Source organism: Hemitrygon akajei, chromosome 10, assembly GCF_048418815.1.
Source record: "Hemitrygon akajei chromosome 10, sHemAka1.3, whole genome shotgun sequence".
Classification (NCBI taxonomy): Eukaryota; Metazoa; Chordata; class Chondrichthyes; order Myliobatiformes; family Dasyatidae; genus Hemitrygon; species Hemitrygon akajei.
This window is the reverse complement of record NC_133133.1, coordinates 133,819,750-133,843,468: the sequence shown is the minus strand read 5'-3', so window position 1 is coordinate 133,843,468 and position 23,719 is coordinate 133,819,750. Positions and strand designations below refer to the sequence as shown.

Here is a 23,719-nt window from a genome sequence, read left to right as displayed (position 1 = left end):
ACACTCGAACAAACATCTTCAGATGTCTATTTGAAAGTATCCTGACTGGTTGCATTGTGGTCAGGTTTGACAATTTGAGTGCACAGGAACACAAGAAGTGGCAGAGAGTAGTGGACTTAGTCCAATACATCACAGGCACATCCTTCCCCACCACTCGAGGTACTATCTCAGGAAGGCAACATGAATCATCAAAGATATTCACCATTCGCATCATGCCATCTTCTTGCTCCTACTATTGGCTAGAGCAGTCCAAACCCACCAGGTTCAAGGATGGCTACTTCCCTTCAATCATTCGGCTCTTGAACCAGTCTGCACAACCCCAATCAATACCTCAGTCATAGCACTTTGCACAACAATGGTTTTGTTGTAAAGATTGGGTGTAATTAGTTTTTCTTGTGAACATTGTGTATCTGATGCTATGTGCTTGTGAAGCTGTTATAGGTAGGTTTTACATAGCACTTATGCATACATACACTTGTGCATTCTGACAATCAACTTACGGTAAGATGGTACTATGCTTGGACATTCTGGCTTCTATGGGGTCAACCAAAAGTGTAACTGTCTTTTTTTAACGTATTTTTATGGTCACAAAACCCTGCTGGACATTAAGAACGTAATGTACTGCAGTCCTACCCAATCAGCTTGTTACCCTTTGGCAGACAAACTGAAGGAACTGGACTTGATGCGGACCGTGATGCTGCCTACCACACAGAGGCATCAGTGCATGATGGAGGTGCGCAGTCTAACAGTGGATGATTGTCTCAGCTGCTTTCCTTGTGATCACAAGGCCCTGTCGGACACTGGTAGTGTGGAATGTTGGAAATCCGATTCATTGGTTTATTGGCGAATGGCGGGGGAACTGCCTGGCCTTGGTTGTAGCAAAGACTAGGCCTCTCGCCTCAGTGTCACCTGTTTGCAGCAGCACAGGGGAAGGCGTCAAGAGTCGGACTCTCTACAGGAGTGTCAGAGGTGGTGTGGTAAGGCATCCATGCTGGAGTTGGTGCTACCCTGGCAGAAGATAAGAAGCACTGTGCTCAACTGCAGACTGCTGCAACATTCATGGACTCAAGGACTTGGACTATATTCTTTTATGTGATTGTAGTTTACTGCTTTCTTCTCTGTGCCTTGTGCTGTGTATGCCTGTTGGTACTGTGTATTGCACCTTATCTTGGGAGTGATGCTGTTTCATTTGGCTGTATTCATGGGTATTCGTATATGGTTGAATGACAATTAAACTTCAACTTGAAACTCGACTTGGATTGTTTAAACCATGGACGTTTCACTCTGGTTTTGGAAAGGTGGGTAAAGAGATATTCAATAAATCAATTGAAGTGATTTTCATACAAACCTCCCTTCTGTTTGCTTCAGTGGCCAAGATATTAACGCCAAAGGAATTCCAGTGGAGACTGTGTGGAAATTAACAAAATTAACAGTCTTATTTATTCATATTTTCCAGAACACATTCACTCCTAAAACATATTCAACACCTATCTCAGATTCAGGAGTGTTAAGAGAACAGCCCATGTACATAACTCACAATTACTAAGCTTTGGCTCACTGATCACACACTCAGCTCTGATATTCAATTCTTACTCAGAGACTGGCACTTCAGTCTAACCCTGATGGAGTGCTGCATGACAAAAATTTGCTTTTATACAAGACATTTCATGCACATTTTGGGTCCCTCAAAACCAATGAAGGGTCTGTGAAGTGTGGTCACTTGTGAAAACAATATAACCGATTTGTGCAGAGACAAACAGCACTGTAATAATGAACAGATAATATTATTGAGTGCTGGAAGGAAAGGAAAGTGTATTGGATAGGTCAATGGTGATTTGATCTTTTACGGACACTTTAGACAGCAGATTGGCTTGCTTAATGCCTCATTTAAAAGACGGCATCACCAACAGTGCAGCACCCCCTCAGTACTACACGGGAGAGTTAGCTCAAGTATTTGTGCTCAGGTCTCTGGAGTGAGATGTGAACGGAGCATTTGATTTGGAGGTTGGAGCTTTAGCAACTACGTCAGTAATGGAGTCGGTGACTAATTCTAGCAATCAGTTTCAAGTAATTTACAGTCAGACACAGATATGCACCACCTGGATGTCATATTTCCCTACATTACCACAGTAATTACACTATGCCCTTAGAAAATTCCCAAGTCATGAAAAAGGCTATTTTAGTGCAAGCTATTCCTTTCTTTTCTATTACTAAAGGACACAATGATTACATGATGAAAGAATTATTTTGGTATTTCCTATCTTTTGACAATTTTACTCTTATAAACCACCAGGACAAGGTTAGCAGCAGTCACATACATGTGTGATTTCAGAAATAAGACTTCAATAATTACATGTGCAACTGAATTTATACTAATTCATGGTAGTGAGTTAAATGATTGACAAGACTGGGTTCCTCCTCAAAGCAATGCACTATTTTCTTCTGTCCTTATCTTATGAACATTGTTTTTCATATAAGAACATTCAATATATTTAAATTCAAACACCCCTTGTTCATCTCAAAAGAGAAAGAAAATGGAAAGTAATTCAACAGGTTGATGTCCAATGGCAAGGCTGTTAACCTCATCTCAGGAAAGCCTTTGGAGTGGGACTTATCCTTCATTCACATCAATGCACAGGGGAGGAAACTGACAAATATTACATTCACAAGGTTAAATGCAAACACTTTGTAAATTAAAGAAATAGAATAAACACCATTTATATGAAAATCATTCAAAGCGGGGGCTGTTGTTATAATACTACTCAATCTCCACCTCTCTAATCTGAAGGGATCAACAAGAATCAATCATAGAATTGAGCTCAGTTGTTGTGCAGTGAGAGCGGGACTGGGGATTGACACTCAGCCAAGGTTTAGATGTTTAAAACTGCTCAGAAATAACATAAGCTAGAGAAGGAAGAGTAAGCCTTCTGGCTTTACAATTTATGTTATGGTCACACCCTATCCCCATGATCTCCGCAACACACACAAAATGCTGGAGGAACTCAGCAGGCCAGGCAGCGTCCATGGGAAAGATATGTACTCTTTTCTATAGATGCTGCCTGGCCTGCTGAGTTCCTCCAGCATTTTGTGTGTGTTGCTTGCATTTCCATCACCGGCAGATTTTCTCTTGCCTATTGTGTCTGATATTTTGCCCAAAGGTCCATCAAGCTCAGCATTGAATATCCTCATCAATTGAATGCATGTAGTTCTCTTGGGTAGTGAACTTCAAAGGGCCCTGGCCTTCAGACACTAACCCCCGTCCTAACCATCTATTCCTTACACCAAATCTATGACCCCTCAGTTTATGTGCATCAGCCATAGAATACACAAGTTCCTGAGCAACACTGGGAATTTTACGTATTTCAGCAATCACCTCTAAATGTAAAAAGTAGAGACTTATTCTTTTCAATCTCTTTAGTCAATCTCTTCCACTACAGTAGGAATCAGTTTCCATCTCATAAGACAAGTGTATCTAAGTTAAGGAATTCAAAACTGGACATGATATTTTGGTTGGCTCACCAGCAAAACAACAATTACATTCCACTGCTTGTTCCCTGCACCACCCCCAATCTATTTATTTACGTACTGTGCTGAACAGGCCCTTCTGGCCCAATGAGCTCTGCTGCCCAGTAACTTGCCTATTTAACACTAGCCTAATCAGAGGACAATTTACAATGACCATTTAACCTACTAACTGGTATGTCTTTGGACTATGGAAAGAAACAAGAACATCCAGAGGAAGCCCACGCGTTCACAGGAAGAAATCTACAGAGTCCTTACAGATGACTTCGGAACTCCCAACTCCGACACCCTGAACTGTAAAGGTGTTGCACTAACTGCTTTGCTCCTGTTGTGCCCTACCCTGGTCTCCTGGTTGACAGGTGGGATACTAACCACTATACTAATGAGGAAATATAATATTAATTTGAGCTGATTTACTATCACATCACATTAAGAAATAGTGTGTGCGTGTAGCAGATATACTATAATAATATGAGACCTACAATTGTGACCCACAATGGTGAATTGTTTAAGAAGAGTTATTTACTTCAACCCATTGTATAACGTCTGATGTAATGTTCATCTCATTCAGTACTTGCTGTTACCCTCATCGTGATCAGGAAGTGCCAAACCCTACCAAATGCCAGTATTTACACACCTCTTACCTTTTAACAATATTCTACTTTGTCCTTCTGAAAGATTTCACACTTGTATTCGATTGGCTACCATCTTACCCAATTATTAATATAGTTTTAAATTCCTTTGCAGTAACTGATTAAATAATTCTCTTCACCTGGGATTAACAAACCATCTATTTTGAAAGAGAAGATAAATGAGATTCTGCAGATTTCAATGTGATATTTAGGAAAAGTGGTACAGAGATACACTGGCTGGGCTGAATGGCCTATGTCAGCACTAACGTGCACTCAGGCCTTCCCTACCTTTCCTCATTCAAGACTAGTACTTTCACCTTTCTTTCTTCCTTCTATGCTTGCCCAGCCTCCACTTAAGTATGCCTTTGCCACACCCTGTGAGAATGACTTCCACATTCTCTTCACTAGTAAAAAGTTTCTTCTTAATTCCCTTTTGGTTTCCATTTGAAGGTGATCGCCTTTGATAAAATTCTTATCCAATGAATATGGAAGCTTCCTGTTCAGATGATCAATATCTTTCAATGAATACATATCTTTATTAACAGGAACTCTGAGCAATATTTTCTTAAGAGAACGTACACCCAATCTGTTTAACTTCTTCTGATGAGGATGTTTGTCCGAGTATGAGGCCATTGGGCCCATCAGTCCTATTCCTCTTCAACTTATCAAGTCAAGTCACTTTTTATTGTCATTTCGACCATAACTGCTGGTACAGTACACAGTAAAAACGAGACGTTTTTCAGGACCATGGTGCTACATGAACGGTACAAAAACTACACTGAACTACGTAAAAACACAGAAAAAAACTAGACTACAGACCTACCCAGGACTGCATAAAGTGCACAAAACAGTGCAGCCATTACAATAAATAATAAACAAGACAATAGGCACAGTAGAGGGCAGTAAGTTGGTGTCAGTCCAGGTTCTGGGTATTGAGGAGTCTGATAGCTTGTGGGAAGAAACTGTTACATAGTCTGGTCGTGAGAGCCCAAATGCTTTGGTGCTTTTTCCCAGACGGCAGGAGGGAGAAGGGTTTGTATGAGGGGTGCATGGGGTTCTTCATAATGCTGTTTCCCTTGCGGATGCAGCATGTAGTGTAAATGTCCGTAACGGCAGGAAGAGAGACCCCGATGATCTTCTCAGCTGACCTCACTATCCGCTGCAGGGTCTTTCTCCATGCAGCCCTGCATGACCCCTCTCCCACATGCCCATCAACTTCAACCCTTCTGCCACCTGTACGAGGAGTTAATTTAGTCACCTTACTCTGCCAGTAAACCTTTGGGAAATCAGAGGAAATTAAAGCATCTGTCAAAACTCATGCAGTCTTGGGGAGAAGGTGCAAACTCTGCACCCAAGGTTAGGATCAAATCTGAGCCCCTGGAGTAACAGTGTTCTGCCTGATTACATCTGTAAATCCTGGTTTCATCCTTGTAAATACTGCACCCTATTCAGTCCCAATGCTAACTAACTATGATTCTCTCTTATTAATGTACACAGTACCATTGATATCAATAGTTTATTATCAAGCAGTCTCTGCTGCATTATGTAATTTCAATAATCACCTCTGCTCAATTAACTTTGCCTTATTTTCATAAATCTAATTTCTAAATGTCTTCCAATTAATGGATTTGAAATTAACACTAACATCAATGTGTCTTACCGCAGAATTATCCAGCTGCCGGCCAGACAAAGTAAATTGAATTAGCCAGTAATCTTCCACTGTTGTGAACTGATATAAAGTCACAGTCAGACTGGATGAAAAGCTTCTTCTACCTGTCAACCGTAGAGGCAGTTTGTGGGGAAGATGGGGCTGCAGAGGTGGAGGTGGGGTGTGGGGGGGGGAGTCATACTTAAAGTTAGAATGAATAATTCCAACCTAGTCCCCGACAATCTTCACACTATACTGAGGTTCCCAAAGACGCAATACTTACAGATCACATAGAGATCTGATGTCGTGCCTTGACCCAAAATATCTCTATTTCCCTTTTCAGGTGGCTGGGGTCCTATCAAGATCTTGATCTATAGTGGTATTCAAAACTTACAGTTCTGCACAATGGCACGTTCCTGTCCTTGGAGCTTGACGATCAGCCGTGTTTTGGCATGTCCAGGTTTGACCTGAAGTCGAGTGTCTTCGGGGCCTTGTGCAGCTCCTGTGGACATGAACTGAAGTGTAGTGGGAACTGGAACATTGAAGACAACATGAGTGGCTGCCGGAGGGCTCTGTACTCGGTAATCGATTGATCTCTTCTCTCAATGGTGAGGGAGAGTTTGCTGCTGGTTCTCAAGAAATATAAAACAGCAGTCTTTTCTGACTAACATTGAGATAGCAACTGTTGTCTCCCCTCTCGCTGTGGAAGGAGTGATACCTGTCTCTCCCTTGAGAGAGCATGCCTATAGGTTGTCAAAAATGTTGGAGTGGACAGTTAGTTATTGATGGACTGTAGACCATGGTCTCTCTTTGGGGCTTTGCTGTTGTTTGCATGGTGGGTGGTGGGAATGGCTGATGCTTTATCCTAGAATCAGTAGGGGGAAGGGGGGTTGAAGCTGCTTGCTGCTACTTGTGTGTGGGAGGGGGTGGGGGGCTTTCTTTGGTGGGTTTCTTCTGTTTTGAGGTTGTCTGTGGAGAGTAAGAACTGCAGGTTGTATATTGTATACGTTCTCTGATTTTAAATGGAATTATTTAACTATTGAACATTGCGCTGAAAAAGCATTCAGCCCCCACAACTACTTTCACATTTTACTGTCTCATTTTCTAAATTTAAGGTATATTTAAGTGGGATTTTTTGAGCTAATCTACAAAATGCTGTGCATCATGTCAAATCAAAAGAAAAATTCCAAAACCTGTCAGCAATTAAAAATTAAAAACCAAAATTGTGAGGCTGAAAAAGTATTCATCTCCTTTGTAATTACTATTCTAGCTTTCATCAGGACTAATCTTGCTCCATCATGTTGTGCAAAGCTAATAGAGACTTATCCAAAAAGAGCTGCAAGAGGTGGTTCAACTAAGTACGGAGCAAAGGGGGATGAATTCTTTTAAACTGCTGACATTTCAGTTTTTGAATTTTTAGTCTTCCATGCCTTACATTTTTCCCTGTTTTTTGGGGTTCTACTGTGAAAAAGGTGCATGTGATTTGCAAATAATAATTCTCAGTTAAATTGATCAAAGTGCCTGGTTGTAGTGCTCATTCATGTGAACAAAGGGTTGGAGCTGAATACAAGGCATTGTATCGTTGCTGCCTGACTAACTGAGTTCTGGTCATTTGCTTTTCTGCCCCAGATAACAGCATTTCCAAACTCTTGTGCCTCTATGATGTTCTTTTTTCAATCATTTCAGCTTTGTAAAATGTTTGCATTTAAAATCAATATAGTCAATGTGTTTAATACATACAATTCACACAGACAAATGTATATACAGAGCATAATTAAATATATTATGGCTTTAATATTTTTCATAAATAAATTATACATTTTATGTAAAAATAGAAATACTGAAAACAGTTTTGTAGTATAACTGGAGTCTAAAGGACAGGAGTCAGAGGTCACACTTTCAGATTAAATAAGAAATCTAATTTCAAATGACCCAACAATAGGTATCTGATCACCCACTGAATGATTAATTTTTCAATTGTTGCCACTTTAATCTCATCACAATGTTATGATACAATATGTGCTCTGGTACAAATGGCTGATTTGACTCGCAGTAAAACCGCCTGGATTTGTAGAGTGGAAGGGCAGTCTGAGACACTGACAGTAGCGGGAGGATAACCATGGGTAGCTCAGTTACGGGAGGGGAAAGCGGGGAAGAAGCTGGAAACTCACAGACACGTTCACTTCCAAAATATCACTGTGCTTCTCTAATCTGCGCCTATAATACCAGTATCAAGCTACATAAAGAAAAAAAATCACTCAACAATCTGAGCAGATCTTAATGTCAATCTTGCCAGCACTTCAGGGAGAGAATTAGAAACTAACCTATTTTGTTTTTACATGTGAGATGATCCAAATATTTCAAAAGAAATCCAGGTCAAGTGAACTTTTCCCTTCTCAATAAAACAGGTTTTCCAATCTTCATTTCTCTTGTGATGCTGGCTACTGTCCCTGGCACATTTCGGGCACACCAGGAAGCCCTGCCCCTTGCCCATTCAAAGTTTGGGAATAGAGGTCAGTACAGTCAACCAAACCCCTAGCTGCACACTCCCAGCTGGGGTTACCAGGATAGTAAACACAAGTCCATTCAAGATGCATCTCCATCTATCAACCCCATCTCTGCATGAACAGGCAGAATGTAAGCAGGTACCTAGAGGGTAGCTCATCCCGTCGATAAGAACCAGAACAAGCTTTTCTTAAATTCAAATTTGTACATGTTCTGTGGGAGAACATCCAGACTGGAAGGCCAACAGAGAACATCACTAACAGCTCTGCCACCACAAGAGCTGACAGTCAGAGAGAGGTGACCCTTCTATCAAAGGCAGGTAAGATCAGGAAGATCTCTTGGTTTGACATTGTGCACTCACAATCAGTTTGATTGTGAGGAACAGACCTATCAGTTTTCAAACTTTATCTGAAATGAGTGCAGACTTTTCTCCTCCAGTGCCCCATCAGGATGTTAATCCCAGCAATTTTAAACTCATCTCATCCAGGATTAAACTGGAGGCAGACACAGGCACATAGTCTCATCCCTCCAGTGCTGACATTAAATCAATGACCCACTAACCCTCCAAAGGATCAGAAGAACAAACACTTTCACAGGAAGCAGACTCGTGTCTCAACATTTAAAGTAAAGCTTGCCTGTTTCTGCCTTTGTGATTTACCTCACTAGTGTTTGATCATTGACTGCGCACCTTAATACTTCATGTGAACTTTTTCAGACAAGAAAATGATCTATGGATCAACACAGACACACTGTACACTGCAATCAATATCCGATGCATTGCAACTAACACCGTCCCCTGACTGTTTCCATTGCATGCTATTCACAAAGAATTTCCAGTAGGATGACACCATGTGAGCTTCAGACACCCATTAGTCAGCTTGCTTTGATACAAGCAGGAGCAAAATGATCTACAATGGATGCCTTTAATTTTGCTCTTTACTGACGAAAACAATTTGGTTTGATAATTTTCCTCCTGTGTATTGTATTAAGCTGCATCAGAGTCTACTAAACAAGAGCCATTCAAAGAAAGGCTAAATTATGTGGTTCTGAATTAAATCCGGGAGTTTCTTCATCATGTTGAGCATCACCAAATCAGAGGCTGAGAAGGTGTCCCCACACTGCAGAAGCTTGAAGCAGGGCAGGTGTAGCAGTCTCAGTAAATGCCAGTCATAATACAATCAATGCCTTCTCATTTCTTCATGGTAGATAGATTCCTTTGTTGTTTCAGCCACTTAGGACATCATAAGAACCACTAATATACCTTCACTTCTTGCTGTGCCACGCGGAAGCTGAGAGCAAACCTGCTCCGTCACCTTGTGCCTTGGTCTTGAGGGCTCTGCTTGACCCTGCTGCCTGCCTGCAACCTCTTCTCCAGCCGGTCCAACTTGTTGAGGTTCTCGCGCAGAATCTTGCTGTTCGGCACCAGCTCCAGGGCCTTCTCGTAGTAGCTACGTGCTGCAACGTAGTCGCCCTGCCAGGATAGGACACAGAAAATTACAGTACAGTACAGACCATTTGGGCCCACAACACTGTGCCCATGTTTTAGCCTACTCTAAGATCAATCTACCTCTTCCCTCCCACATAGTCCTCCATTTTTCCATCATCCATGTGTTTCTTAAATGTCCCTAAAGTACCTGCTTTTACCACCACGTTCACACACTACCATTCTCCGTTTTTAAAAAAACTTACCACTCATATCCCCCTTATACCTTACTCCAATCTCCTTAAAATTATGCCCTTGGTATTAGCCATTTCCACCCAGGGAAAAAAATGTCTGACTATCCACTCTATCAATGCCTCCTATAATCCTGTACTACTCTATCAAGTCACCTCTCATTCTCCATCACTCCAATGAGACTGGAAACCAGTCTCAGTCGAAAGGAAATGTACTCCAGCACATCAGTATCAATGGGTAATGAGGAGAAAGCAGGGAGTTGATGTTGAGAGAGAGGGTCAGTCACAGTTGTGAATGGCGGAGGAGGCCATTTTTCTCTGTTCAAAGCTTCTATCAGAAGCAAAGCTGTCCAACGTAAATAAACATTAGGGACAGTTGTGATCTGTTTCACTTTCCATCTCCATCTTTCACACATTATGAACAGCCCAGAAAGAGGCTATTCAGCCCGACCAGTCCATACTGGTGTTTATCTTCCAGAACAAACCTCCTCCCATCTTTCCCACAAATCTATCGGCGTTACTCTGTTTTCCATTCTAACTCAACTGTAATCCAACTTTTCCTTAAAAAAAAACACGGATATTATTCTCCTCAATCATTCCCTGCAGGAGGGAGTTCCACAACCTCACCATTCTCTGGATAATAAAGTTTCCTTTAAATTCCCTATTGGATTTCTTGGTGACTACCGGTAACTATATTTTTGGCCATTAGTTATGCTCTACCCCATAAAGGTAAACATTCTCACTAGGTTTCAGAGACTAATGAAGCAAAATTGAGGAACAGGGTGATTTCCCACTGACCTTAATATGTCGAATCCCACCCATGTTCATCCAAGCCTGTGACAGATCTGGACTCAGCTCCACCGCCTGCTTGTAGCTCTGGGTGATCAGAACAAAGAGAAAAAAACATGTTATATTTCAGAAACACAAGAGATTCTACAGATCCTACACACACAAAATGCTGGAAAAACTCAGGAGGCCAAACTACATCCATCCAAACAGTAACACGAGGAAATCTGCAGATGCTGGAAATTCAAACAACACACACAAAATGCTGGTGGAACACAGCAGGCCAGGCAGCATCTATAGGAAGAAGTACAGTCGACGTTTCAGGCTGAGACCCTTCATCAGGACTAACTGAAAGAAGAGATCTCTTACTATCTCTTCTTTCAGTCAGTCCTGACGAAGGGTCTCGGCCCGAAACGTCGACTGTACTTCTTCCTATAGAGTAAACAGTAGATGTTTTGGCCTATGACCTTTCATCAGGGATGTATAAAGGAATTTCTTAAAACCAGACAAAGGTTTAACAGAAGGGCATATTCTAAACACCTCCCTGCACACAGAGATTGGTCAAACCAGACATGTGAAATGAGCACTAACATTGCACATGCTCACTCTCTCTCATCATTAGAGTGTCACCTGCCTAATGGGCAAGTGGGCTGAGAGACTGGGGGTGCTGCTCTTTACCCTATTGATAATCTAGTCTATCTTGCTCTCCACTCCGGCTCATATTGGCAACTTATCCATCCGCCCAAACCTGGTGTCCAAGTAAGGAAAAAGCCAGGCAGCTACAAGGGCACAACAGACAGATCCAACCCGCTCAACACCTCCACCTATCCTGTTGTTGTGGGGATGCTGACCAGGCATGGAGTTATATAGCACGGAAACAGCTCCTTTGGCCCAAATGAGTTAAAGCCAAAGCCTGAAGTCCACAACCGTCTTCAGCCTGACAGCCAATTCAGGAAACTTCTCTTGCATTTCCAGTCAATCATTCTCCAGTGATGCGTTAGCATAAGTCAGTGATAGCTTTTGTCTGTGAATCCGTGGATGATGAGCTCAAGTCCTATTCCTGAAATTTCGGAATGACACCCAGGCTGGCATCACAATGTAGCAATCAAAGAATGGTGCACAGTGAGAGGTACGATTTCTTGAATGAGAGGTTAAGTGATGTCCACACCATCCTCACAGCTATACATGTTAGATTCTGTGTCACTATTTTTCTTGGAAGAGTAGATCTGTGTTTTCCCCAGTACTTTCCCCTCAAACTATATCATTACTTAACTCACTGTTCATCGTGGGATTTAGCTACTCCAAAATTTTGCTGAATTACAACAGTGACTAAAGAACAAAATGGAAAGGTGTGAAATAAGGTAGAGAACAGATTTACCAAGTGGTTTCAATAAGGAGGGAGATACGAGGGGATGGGCTTGATATCCTGGGAGAAGTGGACAGAGATGGATAAGATCATAAACAAGAGAAAATCTGCAGATGCTGGAAATCCGAGTAACACACACAAAATGCGAGAGGAACTCAGCAGGCCTGGCAGCAACTATGGAAAAGAGTACAGTCGATGTTCCAGGCCGAGACCCTTCAGCAGGACCGGAGATTTTCCTGCTGAGTTCCTCCAGCATTTTGTGTGTGTTGCATGGATAAGATCATGACAGAGTTAGGTAGGATAAACATAGAGAAACTATAGAACCATAGAACACTACAGCACAATACAGGCCCTTTGCCCTCCATGTTGTACCGACCCATATAATCCTTTAAAAAAAGTACTAAACCCACACTACCCCATAACCCTCCATTTTTCTTTCATCCATGTGCCTGTCCAAGAGGCTCTTAAATACCCCTAATGTTTTAGCCTCCACCACCATCCCTGGCAAGTCATTCCGGGCACTCACAACCCTCTGTGTAAAAAACTTACCCCTGATGTCTCCCCTACACTTCCCTCCCTTAATTTTGTACATATGCCCTCTGGTCTTTGCTATTGGTGCCCTGGGAAACAGGTACTGACTATCCACCCTATCTATGCCTCTCATAATCTTGTAGACCTCTATCAAGTCCCCTCTCATTCTTCTACGCTCCAAAGAGAAAAGTCCCAGCTCTGCTAACCTTGCTTTATATGACTTGTTCTCCAAACCAGGCAACATCCTGGTAAATCTCCTCTGCACTCTCTCCATAGCTTCCACATCCTTCCTATAATGAGGTGACCAGAATTGAGCACAATACTCTATGTGCGGTCTCACCAGGGATTTGTAGAGTTGCAACATGACCTCTCTACTCTTGAACTCAATCCCCCTCTTAATGAAGCTTAGCATCCCATAGGCCTTCTTAACTACCCTATCAACCTGTGCAGCGGCCTTGAGGGATGTATGGATTTGAACCCCAAGGTCTCTTTGTTCATCCACGCTCTTAAGTAACTGACCATTAATCCTGTACTCAGTCTTCCGGTTTGTCTTTCCAAAATGCATCACCTCATACTTATCCAGATTGAACTCCATCTGCCATTTTTCTGCCCAACTCTGCAGCCTGTCTATATCCTCTTGTAACCTTCGACAACCTACAGCTCCATCCACAACTCCTCCAATCTTCATGTCATCCACAAACTTACTTACCCATCCTTCCGCCTCTTCATCCAGGTCATTTATAAAAATCACAAATAGCAGGGGTCCCAGGACAGATCCCTGCGGCACTCCACTAGTCACCGACCTCCAGGCAGAATACTTTCCTTCCACAACTACCCTCTGCTTTCTTCCTTTAAGCCAATTTTTTATCCAAACAGCCAAGGTTCCACTTATCCCATGCCTCATGATCTTCTGGACGAGTCGCTCATGAGGGACCTTGTCAAATGCTTTGCTAAAGTCCATGTAGACCACATCCACTGCCCTACCCTCATCAATTTCTTTTGTTACCTCTTCAAAAACTTCAATCATGCTCGTGAGGCATGATCTTCCCTTCACAAAGCCATGTTGACTATCCATGAGTAGACTATATTTCTCCAAATGCTCGTAGATCCTATCCTTAAGAATCCTTTCCAGTAGTTTGCAGGCCACCGACATAAGACTCACTGGTCTATAGTTCCCAGGTGTCTCCCTATTACCTTTTTTAAACAAGGGAACTACATTTGCCATTCTCCAGTCCTCCAGCACTTCCCCTGCAGCCAAAGAGGATTCAAAGATCATAGCTAATGCTCCTGTGATCTCTTCTCTCAATTCCCACAACAACCTGGGGTGTATCATATCCGGCCCTGGGGATTTATCAATCTTAATGTTTTTAAGAAGATCCAGCACTACTTCTTCCTTAATCTCCACATTGTTCAGCACACAGGCCCGCTCTACTTTGACCTTATCCTGATCAGGATCCTTTTCACTTGTGAATACTGAAGTATTCATTTAGGACCTCCCCAACCTCCTCCGCTTCCAGGCACATGTTGCCCTTTTTATCCTTTAGCAGTCCCACCTTCCTTCTCGTCATCCTCCTATTCTTCACATACACATAAAACGCCTTGGGGTTCTTCTTAATCCTACATGCCAAGGCCTTCTCATGCCCCCTTTGAGCTCTCCTAAGTCCTTTCTTTAGCTCCTTCCTGGCTACCCTATATTTCTCATGTCCCTCCTAGTTCCTGCTTCTTATATCTAACATATGCTTCCTTTTTCCTCTGTCAAGATAATCAAGGATTAAGGGCCATAGATTTTAAAAGATGGGCAGAAAATAAACTGGGTATGTAAGAGAAATAAAACAACTAGATAATCTGGGACACACTGCCTGTAAGGATGAGGGAAAGATAAGGATTTGAATTTTTTCAAGGAAAGAATTTGCAAAGTTGCGTAGAAGAGGAATAAGACTATGTAGAAGGTACGATAGGGAGTTTGCATAAGCATAATGGATTCCACGGATTCCTTCTGTGCCATAGCAATTCCATCAGTCTCTTCCACAAATGTACCCCAACAGATACTTCACTGGTTGTGGTGACCTTTAGGACATCCAAGATCATGGAAGGCTCTGCAGAAATAGTCTAGTTCTTTTAGTAATACCCGTGGGTTCCTTATACTTTCAAACCTACGTGTTACTAATTTATAAGGGTGTCACTAGCAAGACCAACACTTAGAGTTCAGTAAACTGCGCACCTCAAAAGCCACGTCCAGCCTATTCAGCTCCCTCAGAAGATTTCCTTCAGAAAAATAAAGTTCCGCTAGGACTTTTGGATCTTTGGGCTTCATTTGGACAGCCTCTTTCACAGCGTCAAGTGCCTAATATGGAAGGAGGAGAAATTGTGAGCATTCATTTCTGACTGGTTGCCTCTTACTAAGTAAAAACAAAAATTAAGTCCACAACAAAGAAGCCGATTCTGAAGTTGCAGGCATATACGTATGAATGAAACACTCTTACATCAGAAAACGTTCATAAGCACACACACACACACACAAAGGGAAGTACATACAGACACACATATAGAAAGATAAATGATTGCATTTATGCATTCATGAAACATAATACGTTTAATGTGATCGACACAGAAGCAAGCTATTAGAACAGAGACATTTTTTAACTGACATATTCTATGCAGGGACACAGGGCATAAACATAGGCACACATACACAAGTAGATATTCACACTGATATGCACTGGGATATCCAAACTGCTGACTACTTAGGTTTGTAAAGACCTAATTTTTCTTTTCATAAACCAAGGTAAGGCAGATATTCAGAGGATGTTTCCAATACTGGGCGAGTCTTGGATCAAAGGACACAGCCTCAGAATAAAAGGACGTCCCTTTAGAATAGAGATGAGGAGGAATTTCTTAAGCCAGAGGGTGGTAGATCTGTGGAAGTCATTCCCACAGACAGCTCTGCAGGGCAGTCACTGGGTAATTCCTGGCTCATTACTAAACACAACTCCTCTGTTTGCATCTTCCTCTCCCCTCATCTTTCCATACCCCTCATCTTCAGGTGGGACTGAGTTCTGAAAACACCTTAACCTAAGCATCAAGCACTCCTCATATATTAACCTTTTCTTTCCCAGGATCATTCTCGTGAAACCTCCGCTGGACACTGCCCAATGCCAGCTTGTCCTTTCTTTGATAAGGGACCCAAACTTGGCTGAACTTGCAAATGTAAATACTTTCAATAAAGGCCACAGGATAGCAAGCAGTAACCCTGACTGAATTCTTCCCCTCAGTCCTGTGATTGAAGCTCAAGCCAATTGTGACACCAAATCTTGTATCCAACATGACAGGAGGAATAGTAGAATGCAGGTTCACTTAAGGTTGTAAATACATTAGCTGCCATGGTATGTGAGGGGAGGTTCGTTTAGGGGTAAGATATAAAAGCAAAATGGAGGAAAATGTAATCCATTATGTATTCTGTATTGTGTCATTCCTTCAATAAAAATATATTTTTAAAAAAGGTTGCGAACTCCTGGCTTATATACAGAATGTACATGTGAACGAGTGTTTTCAAACCAGCAGAACGGATCTGCCGTCTGCTGCCGGCATCTATTGCCACGAGGAATCTCAGTTCACAGCCACGTTTCCGATGAACCGTTCAAAAGAGAAGAACCTTCTTGTAACCTGGGGAGAGCCTGTGTTGCAGTTAGCACTTTCTCCCCATGAGGGAGCAAAACTCAGTGCCAGAAATGTGAACCAGGGTCCACGAGAGGCAACTGAGGTGAACAGCGTAGGTGGATTTATCGGCAGCTGCAACCGGGCACAGGGGGAATACTGACGGGCATCAGTGACGTGGAAGGAGGCTCACGTGAAGGCTAAGCACCTCAACTCAACTACAGGGCAAATGTCTCCCTTCCATGCTGTGAACTGCATTCAGTGTTAAATAGAACCTTACAAAACCACGGATAGAGCCCCAGATGTTGTTCATCTCACTTAAAAAGCTGACAAGTTTTTCTTTCAATTTGGGGTTTTTTTCTCTTTTGGTATTTTTTTCCACTTTTTTTTAAACATGTTTAATTACATTAAGAGTTTGGGAGGCTCAGTATACTTATGTTATTTCTAGTTTATATTCATATATGCAATTATCAATGCTGTAATCCCATTCTCTTTGCACTATTACTGTTGTTATGTATATGAATTTGAAAATTAATAAAAAGATTCAAAAAGAAAGTAAGAAGCTGACAAGTGAATGAATAAACGTCTTACTGACGATCCTCACCTCTTTCAAGTTCCCCCTCTTACTGTGGATAACGGACAGGAGTCGCTGGCACTCCAGACAGTTGCCCCTTTCACTTGCCACCTGTTTGATGAGCCTTTCAGCCTCTCTGGCTCTACCAGCCACCGACAGGACCTGGGCCTAACAAAACAAGCCAAGAGTCAACCCATAACAGTCCAGACTTGCACAGAGTGCTGGTAGCAAGGCCAGGCCAACTAGCCAACTCAGACACTGGCAATGCAAAGTCTGTAAGTGATGTGTCCAGCCAGCCCAGAGGAGTAACAGAGGGCTTTGCAGTTGTAGTCTGAGAGATCTGGTCCTTTACTGTGGCTGGGCACCTCTGCTCAGAGAGAAACTCTGAAACAAAATTTCCTGTGTCAATAAGAAGCAAAATGCTGGAGGAATTCATCAGGTCAGGCAGGTCCCGGTGGAAGGTCTGGACCGAAATGTATTGACTGTTCATTTCCCTCTATGGATGCTGCCTGATCTGCCGAGTTCCTCCAGGATTTTGTGTGTGTTAAGTAAGATAGAATTCTTAAAAAAACAGGTGAAATATTTAATGGGGTAAAGCATAAGAAATAGGAGGAAGAGTTTGTCTTACAGCCCTCAAGCCTGTTCTTCCAGTCAAGAAAATCCACTCTGCTCTAGATTCCCCTATAATCCAAAGATCATTCTATTGTGACCTTGAAATAATTCAATGCTTTGTCACCCACCGCTGTGAACAGAGAATTCCAAAGATTCATGGCTCTTCTCCACCTTAATGTTTATATTGCTCCCACAATGCTGGTTGAGGAGAGTTTGGGGATTCAGACCCAGCGATGATGAAAGAACAGAACAGCAAAATGGTTCCACCAGTGAACCTGCGGGTGGTGCTGTTTTCATGGTGGTGGTGTCTCTGGGTTGTGAGATACTGTCAAGGTAGTCGGGGCAAGTAATTGCAGTGCCAGTTGATGTTAAACACTGCAGCCACTGGGTGCCAATGAATGTGTAAGGTGGTGGTGAATGGATGCTAATCGAGTCCTCCCAGAGCGCTCTCATCTTGCATGAGGATCACACCACTGACCTGGAATCCATTCTCACTACTCTAGCTAGGCACTAATAGACAAAGAAAGAGAAACCTTACAGAAGCCTCAATCTAGTCTCTACGAGGAAATCTGCAGATGCTGGAAATTCAAACAACAACACACACAAAATGCAGGTGGAACACAGCAGGCCAGGCAGCATCTATAAGGAGAAGCGCTGTCGATGTTTCGGGCTGAGACCCTTCGTCAGGACTAACCGAAAGGGAAACCATCAGGACTAAACTGAAATCTAGCCTCTACCTCTTTTCGCTGAAGCCTCGAGGAAAACCCTCTGTTCCCTACTCTAACCCTGCCCCACTCCAACAATGCCTGCTCAGCTTAAACCTAGTTTTTTTTACTGGCTCTTGCCAAGAGCCTATTAACCTACATGATCTCAATCTCCACAGAAAGTCCCAACACACTCCACTCATATTTCAAATCTGGCACTTAATCTGTGCAATGAACTGCCTCCATTTTCTCAAGCAGCCAGCAAAAATTAACAAACACCACCAATTATAAACAAATTTTCAAATAAGTGACCCCTTTCCTACACCCAGAAAATGTTTAACCAATTGTCAGATGAAGCAGAACCACAACAGCTATCTTCCAGTTATCTGACACCTCATTCAGCCTTCAATGTTATTTTTAAACTGTAGCTTACATTCTAGATTTAATTTAATGCTAAATCATAAATTTTCCTACAAGAAGAAACATTTTCTCCACACACATTTAAAATACTCCTCAGGATCCAGTTTTCCTATCAAGTCCCTTCGCACTCATTCAAATTCCAAGCAAACAGGCACCTAGCTTGTCCAACCTTTCTTCATAAGTCAACTTGCTCCTCCTGGGTATTAGTGGAGGAAACTGTCCTCCATTAAATATAAGAAAAATATTTTTCCTTAATTAAGGAGGCCAGGAGAGTACAAATACTCTAGATCTGGTCTTACCAGTACTCTACCCAACTGAAAAATAACCTCTATTATTTTAATTTCATTTCCTTCACAATAAAAACATACTGTTAGCTCAGCTAATTATTTTGTTTCACGCTAACCTCCTGCAAATTATGCACTCAAACACCTAAAGCCTACTGCAGCCGAAAGCCCAACAATCTCCTGTCATTTTATTTTTCCTACTAAAATGGATAATTTTACATTTTCCCACATTATACATTTGTTGCCAAATCTTTGCAAACTTACTTAAGCAACCTTTGTGGCTTCCCTGACTCTTTCACTATTCAACTTTCCTATCTATCTTTCTGTCATCAGAAATTTTGTTGCCATACCTTCAGTGTCTTCATGCAAATCATTTCTTTTATAAATTGTAAAGTGTTGTGGCCCCAGCACCAATCACTGTGGCATACCACTCATTACATCTTATTGATCAGCAAAACATACATTCATGCCTCCTCTGTTTCCTGTCAGCCTCCAATCCTCCACCCACACCAAATGTTACTTTCCACCATACAAGCTTAAATTTTTGGCAATAATCTTTGATGCAGCACCTTATCAAATTCCTTCTGGAAACCTATATATAGTATATTGCATATCATGGGTTCCCACTTATCCACAGCACATCATCTCTTTAAAGAACTCCAATAAATTGGACATACATGATTTCCCTTTCACAAAGCCATTGTAACTTCTTCTGATTAACATGATTTTTTTTCTAAGTTCTCCGCCTTAAAGACATTTTAACATTTTTTCTCTGAGAGATGTTAAGCTAATTGGACTAGTTTACTGTTCTAAGCCTCCCTCCTTTTTTTAAATAAAAACTTACATTGGTGTTCTTTTTTCATTTAATAAGACTTTCCCACATCGAGAGAATTTAGGAAATTTAAAACCAATCCATCAACTACTTCACCAGCCACTTAAAAGACCCTAAGATGAAGTCCATCAGGACACAGAGATTTAACAGCCTGGATCTCCAACAGTTTGCTCAATAGCAATTCCCCGGTGAATACAATTTTTCTGAAGTATTCCCTACCTTCTAATTCAAAATTTACAGTACTTTCTGGGAGACTGTGACAGAGAACTTTAAAGACTTCCATAACCTAATATCATATAATTTTTCTTATGTTTCTGAATTAGAGAAAAAAATTGAAACAAGCACTTTGATAAATTCAGTTAACCTTCAGAATCAGAACTTCACATTTTTATGAAAAAAGCATTGGATTGTTTTTCATGACATGACAGGTTCAATTTCTAGTTTGACTGGAACACGAGAAGTGCATGGAGGAAAAAAAGATGACTGTTCACCCAGCTCACTTTCTACAATGCTGGTAGTCATTTGATACCACATCAATCATATTGATGATGGAATTCACTGATCAGTCTCTATCAGTGAATATCCATTGGGGAGAATACCACACTGGGAAGAATTTTAGGAACCAGCCATTTCGTTATTTCAAGAGAATTTTAACAAATCTTAAATTACTTGCACATGATACTGTTGCTTTCTGAAAGTAATGTATCTATGGTTTTGAATAAGTTGATGTTCGCTTTATACTTGATTACAATATTCCATTGATTGGCCTCATTCACTCAAATAATGTTTCTACCGATCAATTCTGAATTTACCTCACACCCACTTTAAACATGTACTGCTGCTTTCATTGAAACAACCTGTCAGGTGCAAAATTATATCGTCCTTCTAGAAAACCTGAACACTGTCATCTGTCACCTCTGAATATAGTTTCCCTTTAGAATTGCTTCCCAGTGACTAATCTCTCCAGCTGCTACAATTATTTTCTCTACATTCCTTCATTAGGTGCGGTACGTGTGCTGTGCTGACCAGAATGAGCACGCAGGCACCAATGACTGAGATAGCAGCAGGATTTTGACAAAAGCAATGTCCTGCTCAGTAAAATCCCAGCATTTGATTTGCTGAATCATCGTGAGAGCTTTGGTTTGTTTTAAATAGAATCCTAGATTTGTCTCCAATGAGATTCTAGAGACATAGGGTCATCCAGCCTGGAAGCAGAACCTTCAGCCCACTGGGTCTGTGCCAACCATCAAGCGCCCATTAACACTAACCCTATACCATTTTATTCTTCATCAACCCCCCCCCCCCCCCCATTCCCTTTAACCTGCCCATATTCTACAGGCAGCAACTTGCAATGGGTAAATAACCTAACAACACACACGTGTTTGGAATGTGGGAGGAAACCAGAGCACATAGGGAACCCATGCAATCACTGGAGGTCAGCATTGACTGAGGAATCCATGAAGCATCGGCTCTATTCACATCATTTTGTCACATTTTGCATTCAAGATTTTTGTAAAAAAAACATTAAATTAAAGCCCTTGTTCTGAGGGTACTTTGCCCTGAATGTGAAGTATCTCGCAGAACTCTGCTGCCTTCAGACCTGTCCAAATTCTCACATTATTTAATCTGCCCAATACCGACTAAAACTTGCTGCTTGATTGAGATGGTGATAATTTTCTGTCCTGGCCCCAATACATTGATGCAACCACAAAGGCGGCACACCAGCAGCTCTACATCAAAAACTCTAGCTAACGTCTGCAAATGTACAGACAGGGAACATTCTGACCGGCTATATCACTATCTCATATGGAGCCTCCAATGCACAGGATCACAAAGGGATGCAGAGGGTGGTAAAATCAGCCAGCTCTATCACAGGCACAGTCCTCCTCAACATCGAGGGCATCTTTAAGAGGCAGTGCCTTAAGAAGGACCCTCACTATCTGGTAAATGCCTCTTCTTGTTACTGGGAAGGTGGCACAGGAGCCTGAACACACATACCCAACAATTCAGGGACAGCTTCTTCCACTCCACCTTCAGATCTCTAAATGATCCATCCACCAAGCCATATTTTAACATGTATTTTTGGAGTTGCCTTCTGGAGAAACGGGGGTAGATTTAGTGGTACTTCTTTTTCTGGCCTTCTTTAGGCTCAGTCTGGGGGCTTTGTGGGTGGAGGGTGGGGAGTCTTTCTATTTTTTCAGTTTTCTTATTTGGGCTGATTTAGAACTACAAAGATGTATACAGTGTTGTCACCTCGAGTTCCTCCCTGAGCTTTTGTTCCTCTTCCAGGTTCATGAGTTCGCATTATGCTTAACTCTTTACATACCAAAGGTTTGATTTTATGTAATTATGGCTCAGATTATTAATTTTGTCTCTTGGAATACAAATGGTTTAAACCATTCATTTAAATGCAAGAAGATTTTCAAAGTATTCCAAAGACTAAATGCTCATATTATTTTTATACAAGAAACTCATGTGAGGAAAGAGGATAATCAGCGTTTTTTCAGGTTTTGGAGGGTCATCAGTTTCACATGAATTCACATGCTAAAATAAGAGGTGTTTCAATTTTTATTGATCCCTCAATTACATTTGTTCATCATGGTACTGTTTCCGATCCGAATGGCAGATTCTTGTTTATTACTGGGTTACTTTTTAATAAAAAAGTGGTTATGGCTATTGTTTATTAGCCACGTGGATTATCCTGAATTTTTAAAGAATTTATTTACTGCTTTCCTTGATCTAAATGAATATATGCTGATAATGGGTGGTGATTTTAATTGTTGTTTGAACCCTTTGATGGATAGATCTATATCTACTCAAGCCTTACCAAACAAGTCGGCTACTCTTATCAATTCCTTCATGAATGATTCTGGAATTTTGGATATTTGGAGAGTTCTACACCCCAAGGACAAAGTGTTTTCATTTTTTTCACTTGTGTATCATTCTTACTCTAGAATTGATTACTTTTTTTAATCAATTCTCGTCTCATCCCATCTGTGATTGACCGTAACTATGACATTATTGCCATTTCCGATCATGCTCCAATGAAACTTTCTATTAAATCAATGGATACAGTTCCTAGCATTAGACAATGGCGATTTAACTCCAATTTGCTTCAAGACTCAGATTTTGTTGAGTTTATGAAGGAACAGATTGATTTCTTCTTTTCAACTAATTTTACAGAAGAAATTTCCAACAGGACACTTTGGGACACTTTTAAGGCATATATCCGAGGTCAGGTTATTTCCTATTCTGTTGGTATGAGGAAACGTATTAAGAATGAAGCGTTATTATTGGTTGATAAGATCAAAGAAATTGATAAGAAATATTCCATTGTTCCTAGTAAGGAGCTTTATAAACAGAGAGTCGAGCTTCAAATGGAAAAATCCTGATTCTGATAGCTGCTGAGTGCTGATTTGCCACAGGTTGTGAACTTGCATTCATTTCACTTGAAGGCATGCAAGTTGAATGTTATGTCACTCAGTACCAACTGGCTGAAGAATCACATGAGACACAGAAAACGGCATTGTTTTACTTTGCATCTACTGGCACACAAGCACTCAGAAGATCCATAATCTTGCAATGGAGCATTTCATGTCACATATTAGTTGTGAAAACAACTGTTGTTTGAAGAGGGCCAACTTTGAATGCTGTATGCCTCACCACCATTCAGGGCCCCAGACAGTCCTTCCAGGTGAGGCGACACTTCACCTGTGAGTCGGCTGGTGTGGTATACTGCATCCGGTGCTCCCGGTGTGGTCTTTTATATATTGGTGAGACCCAACGCAGACTGGGAGACCGTTTCACTGAACACCTACGCTCGGTCCGCCAGAGAAAGCAGGATCTCCCAGTGGCCACACATTTTAATTCCACATCCCATTCCCATTCTGATATGTCTATCCATGGCCTCCTCTACTGTCAAGATGAAGCCACACTCAGGTTGGAGGAACAATACCTTATATACCGGCTAGGTAG

At 41.5% G+C, this 23,719-nt stretch overlaps 1 protein-coding gene across 2 annotated transcripts in view; it reads right to left on the bottom strand.

The window, feature by feature from the left end:
* Positions 1-7,576: 7,576 nt before the first annotated feature.
* tmtc1 (transmembrane O-mannosyltransferase targeting cadherins 1) overlaps positions 7,577-23,719 on the bottom strand; it is a 175,358-nt gene continuing 159,215 nt past the window's right edge. Inside the window, exons 16-19 of one of the 2 annotated variants that reach the window (XM_073059003.1) lie at positions 16,923-17,060; positions 14,886-15,008; positions 10,780-10,857; positions 7,577-9,778 (exon numbers count right to left, since the gene is read on the bottom strand). In XM_073059003.1, coding sequence (XP_072915104.1) covers positions 9,617-9,778; positions 10,780-10,857; positions 14,886-15,008; positions 16,923-17,060 — 501 coding nt within the window. In that variant the 3' untranslated portion in view covers positions 7,577-9,616. The remainder of the gene's footprint in view (positions 9,779-10,779; positions 10,858-14,885; positions 15,009-16,922; positions 17,061-23,719) is intronic. The other variant, XM_073059004.1, reaches the window with a different exon arrangement.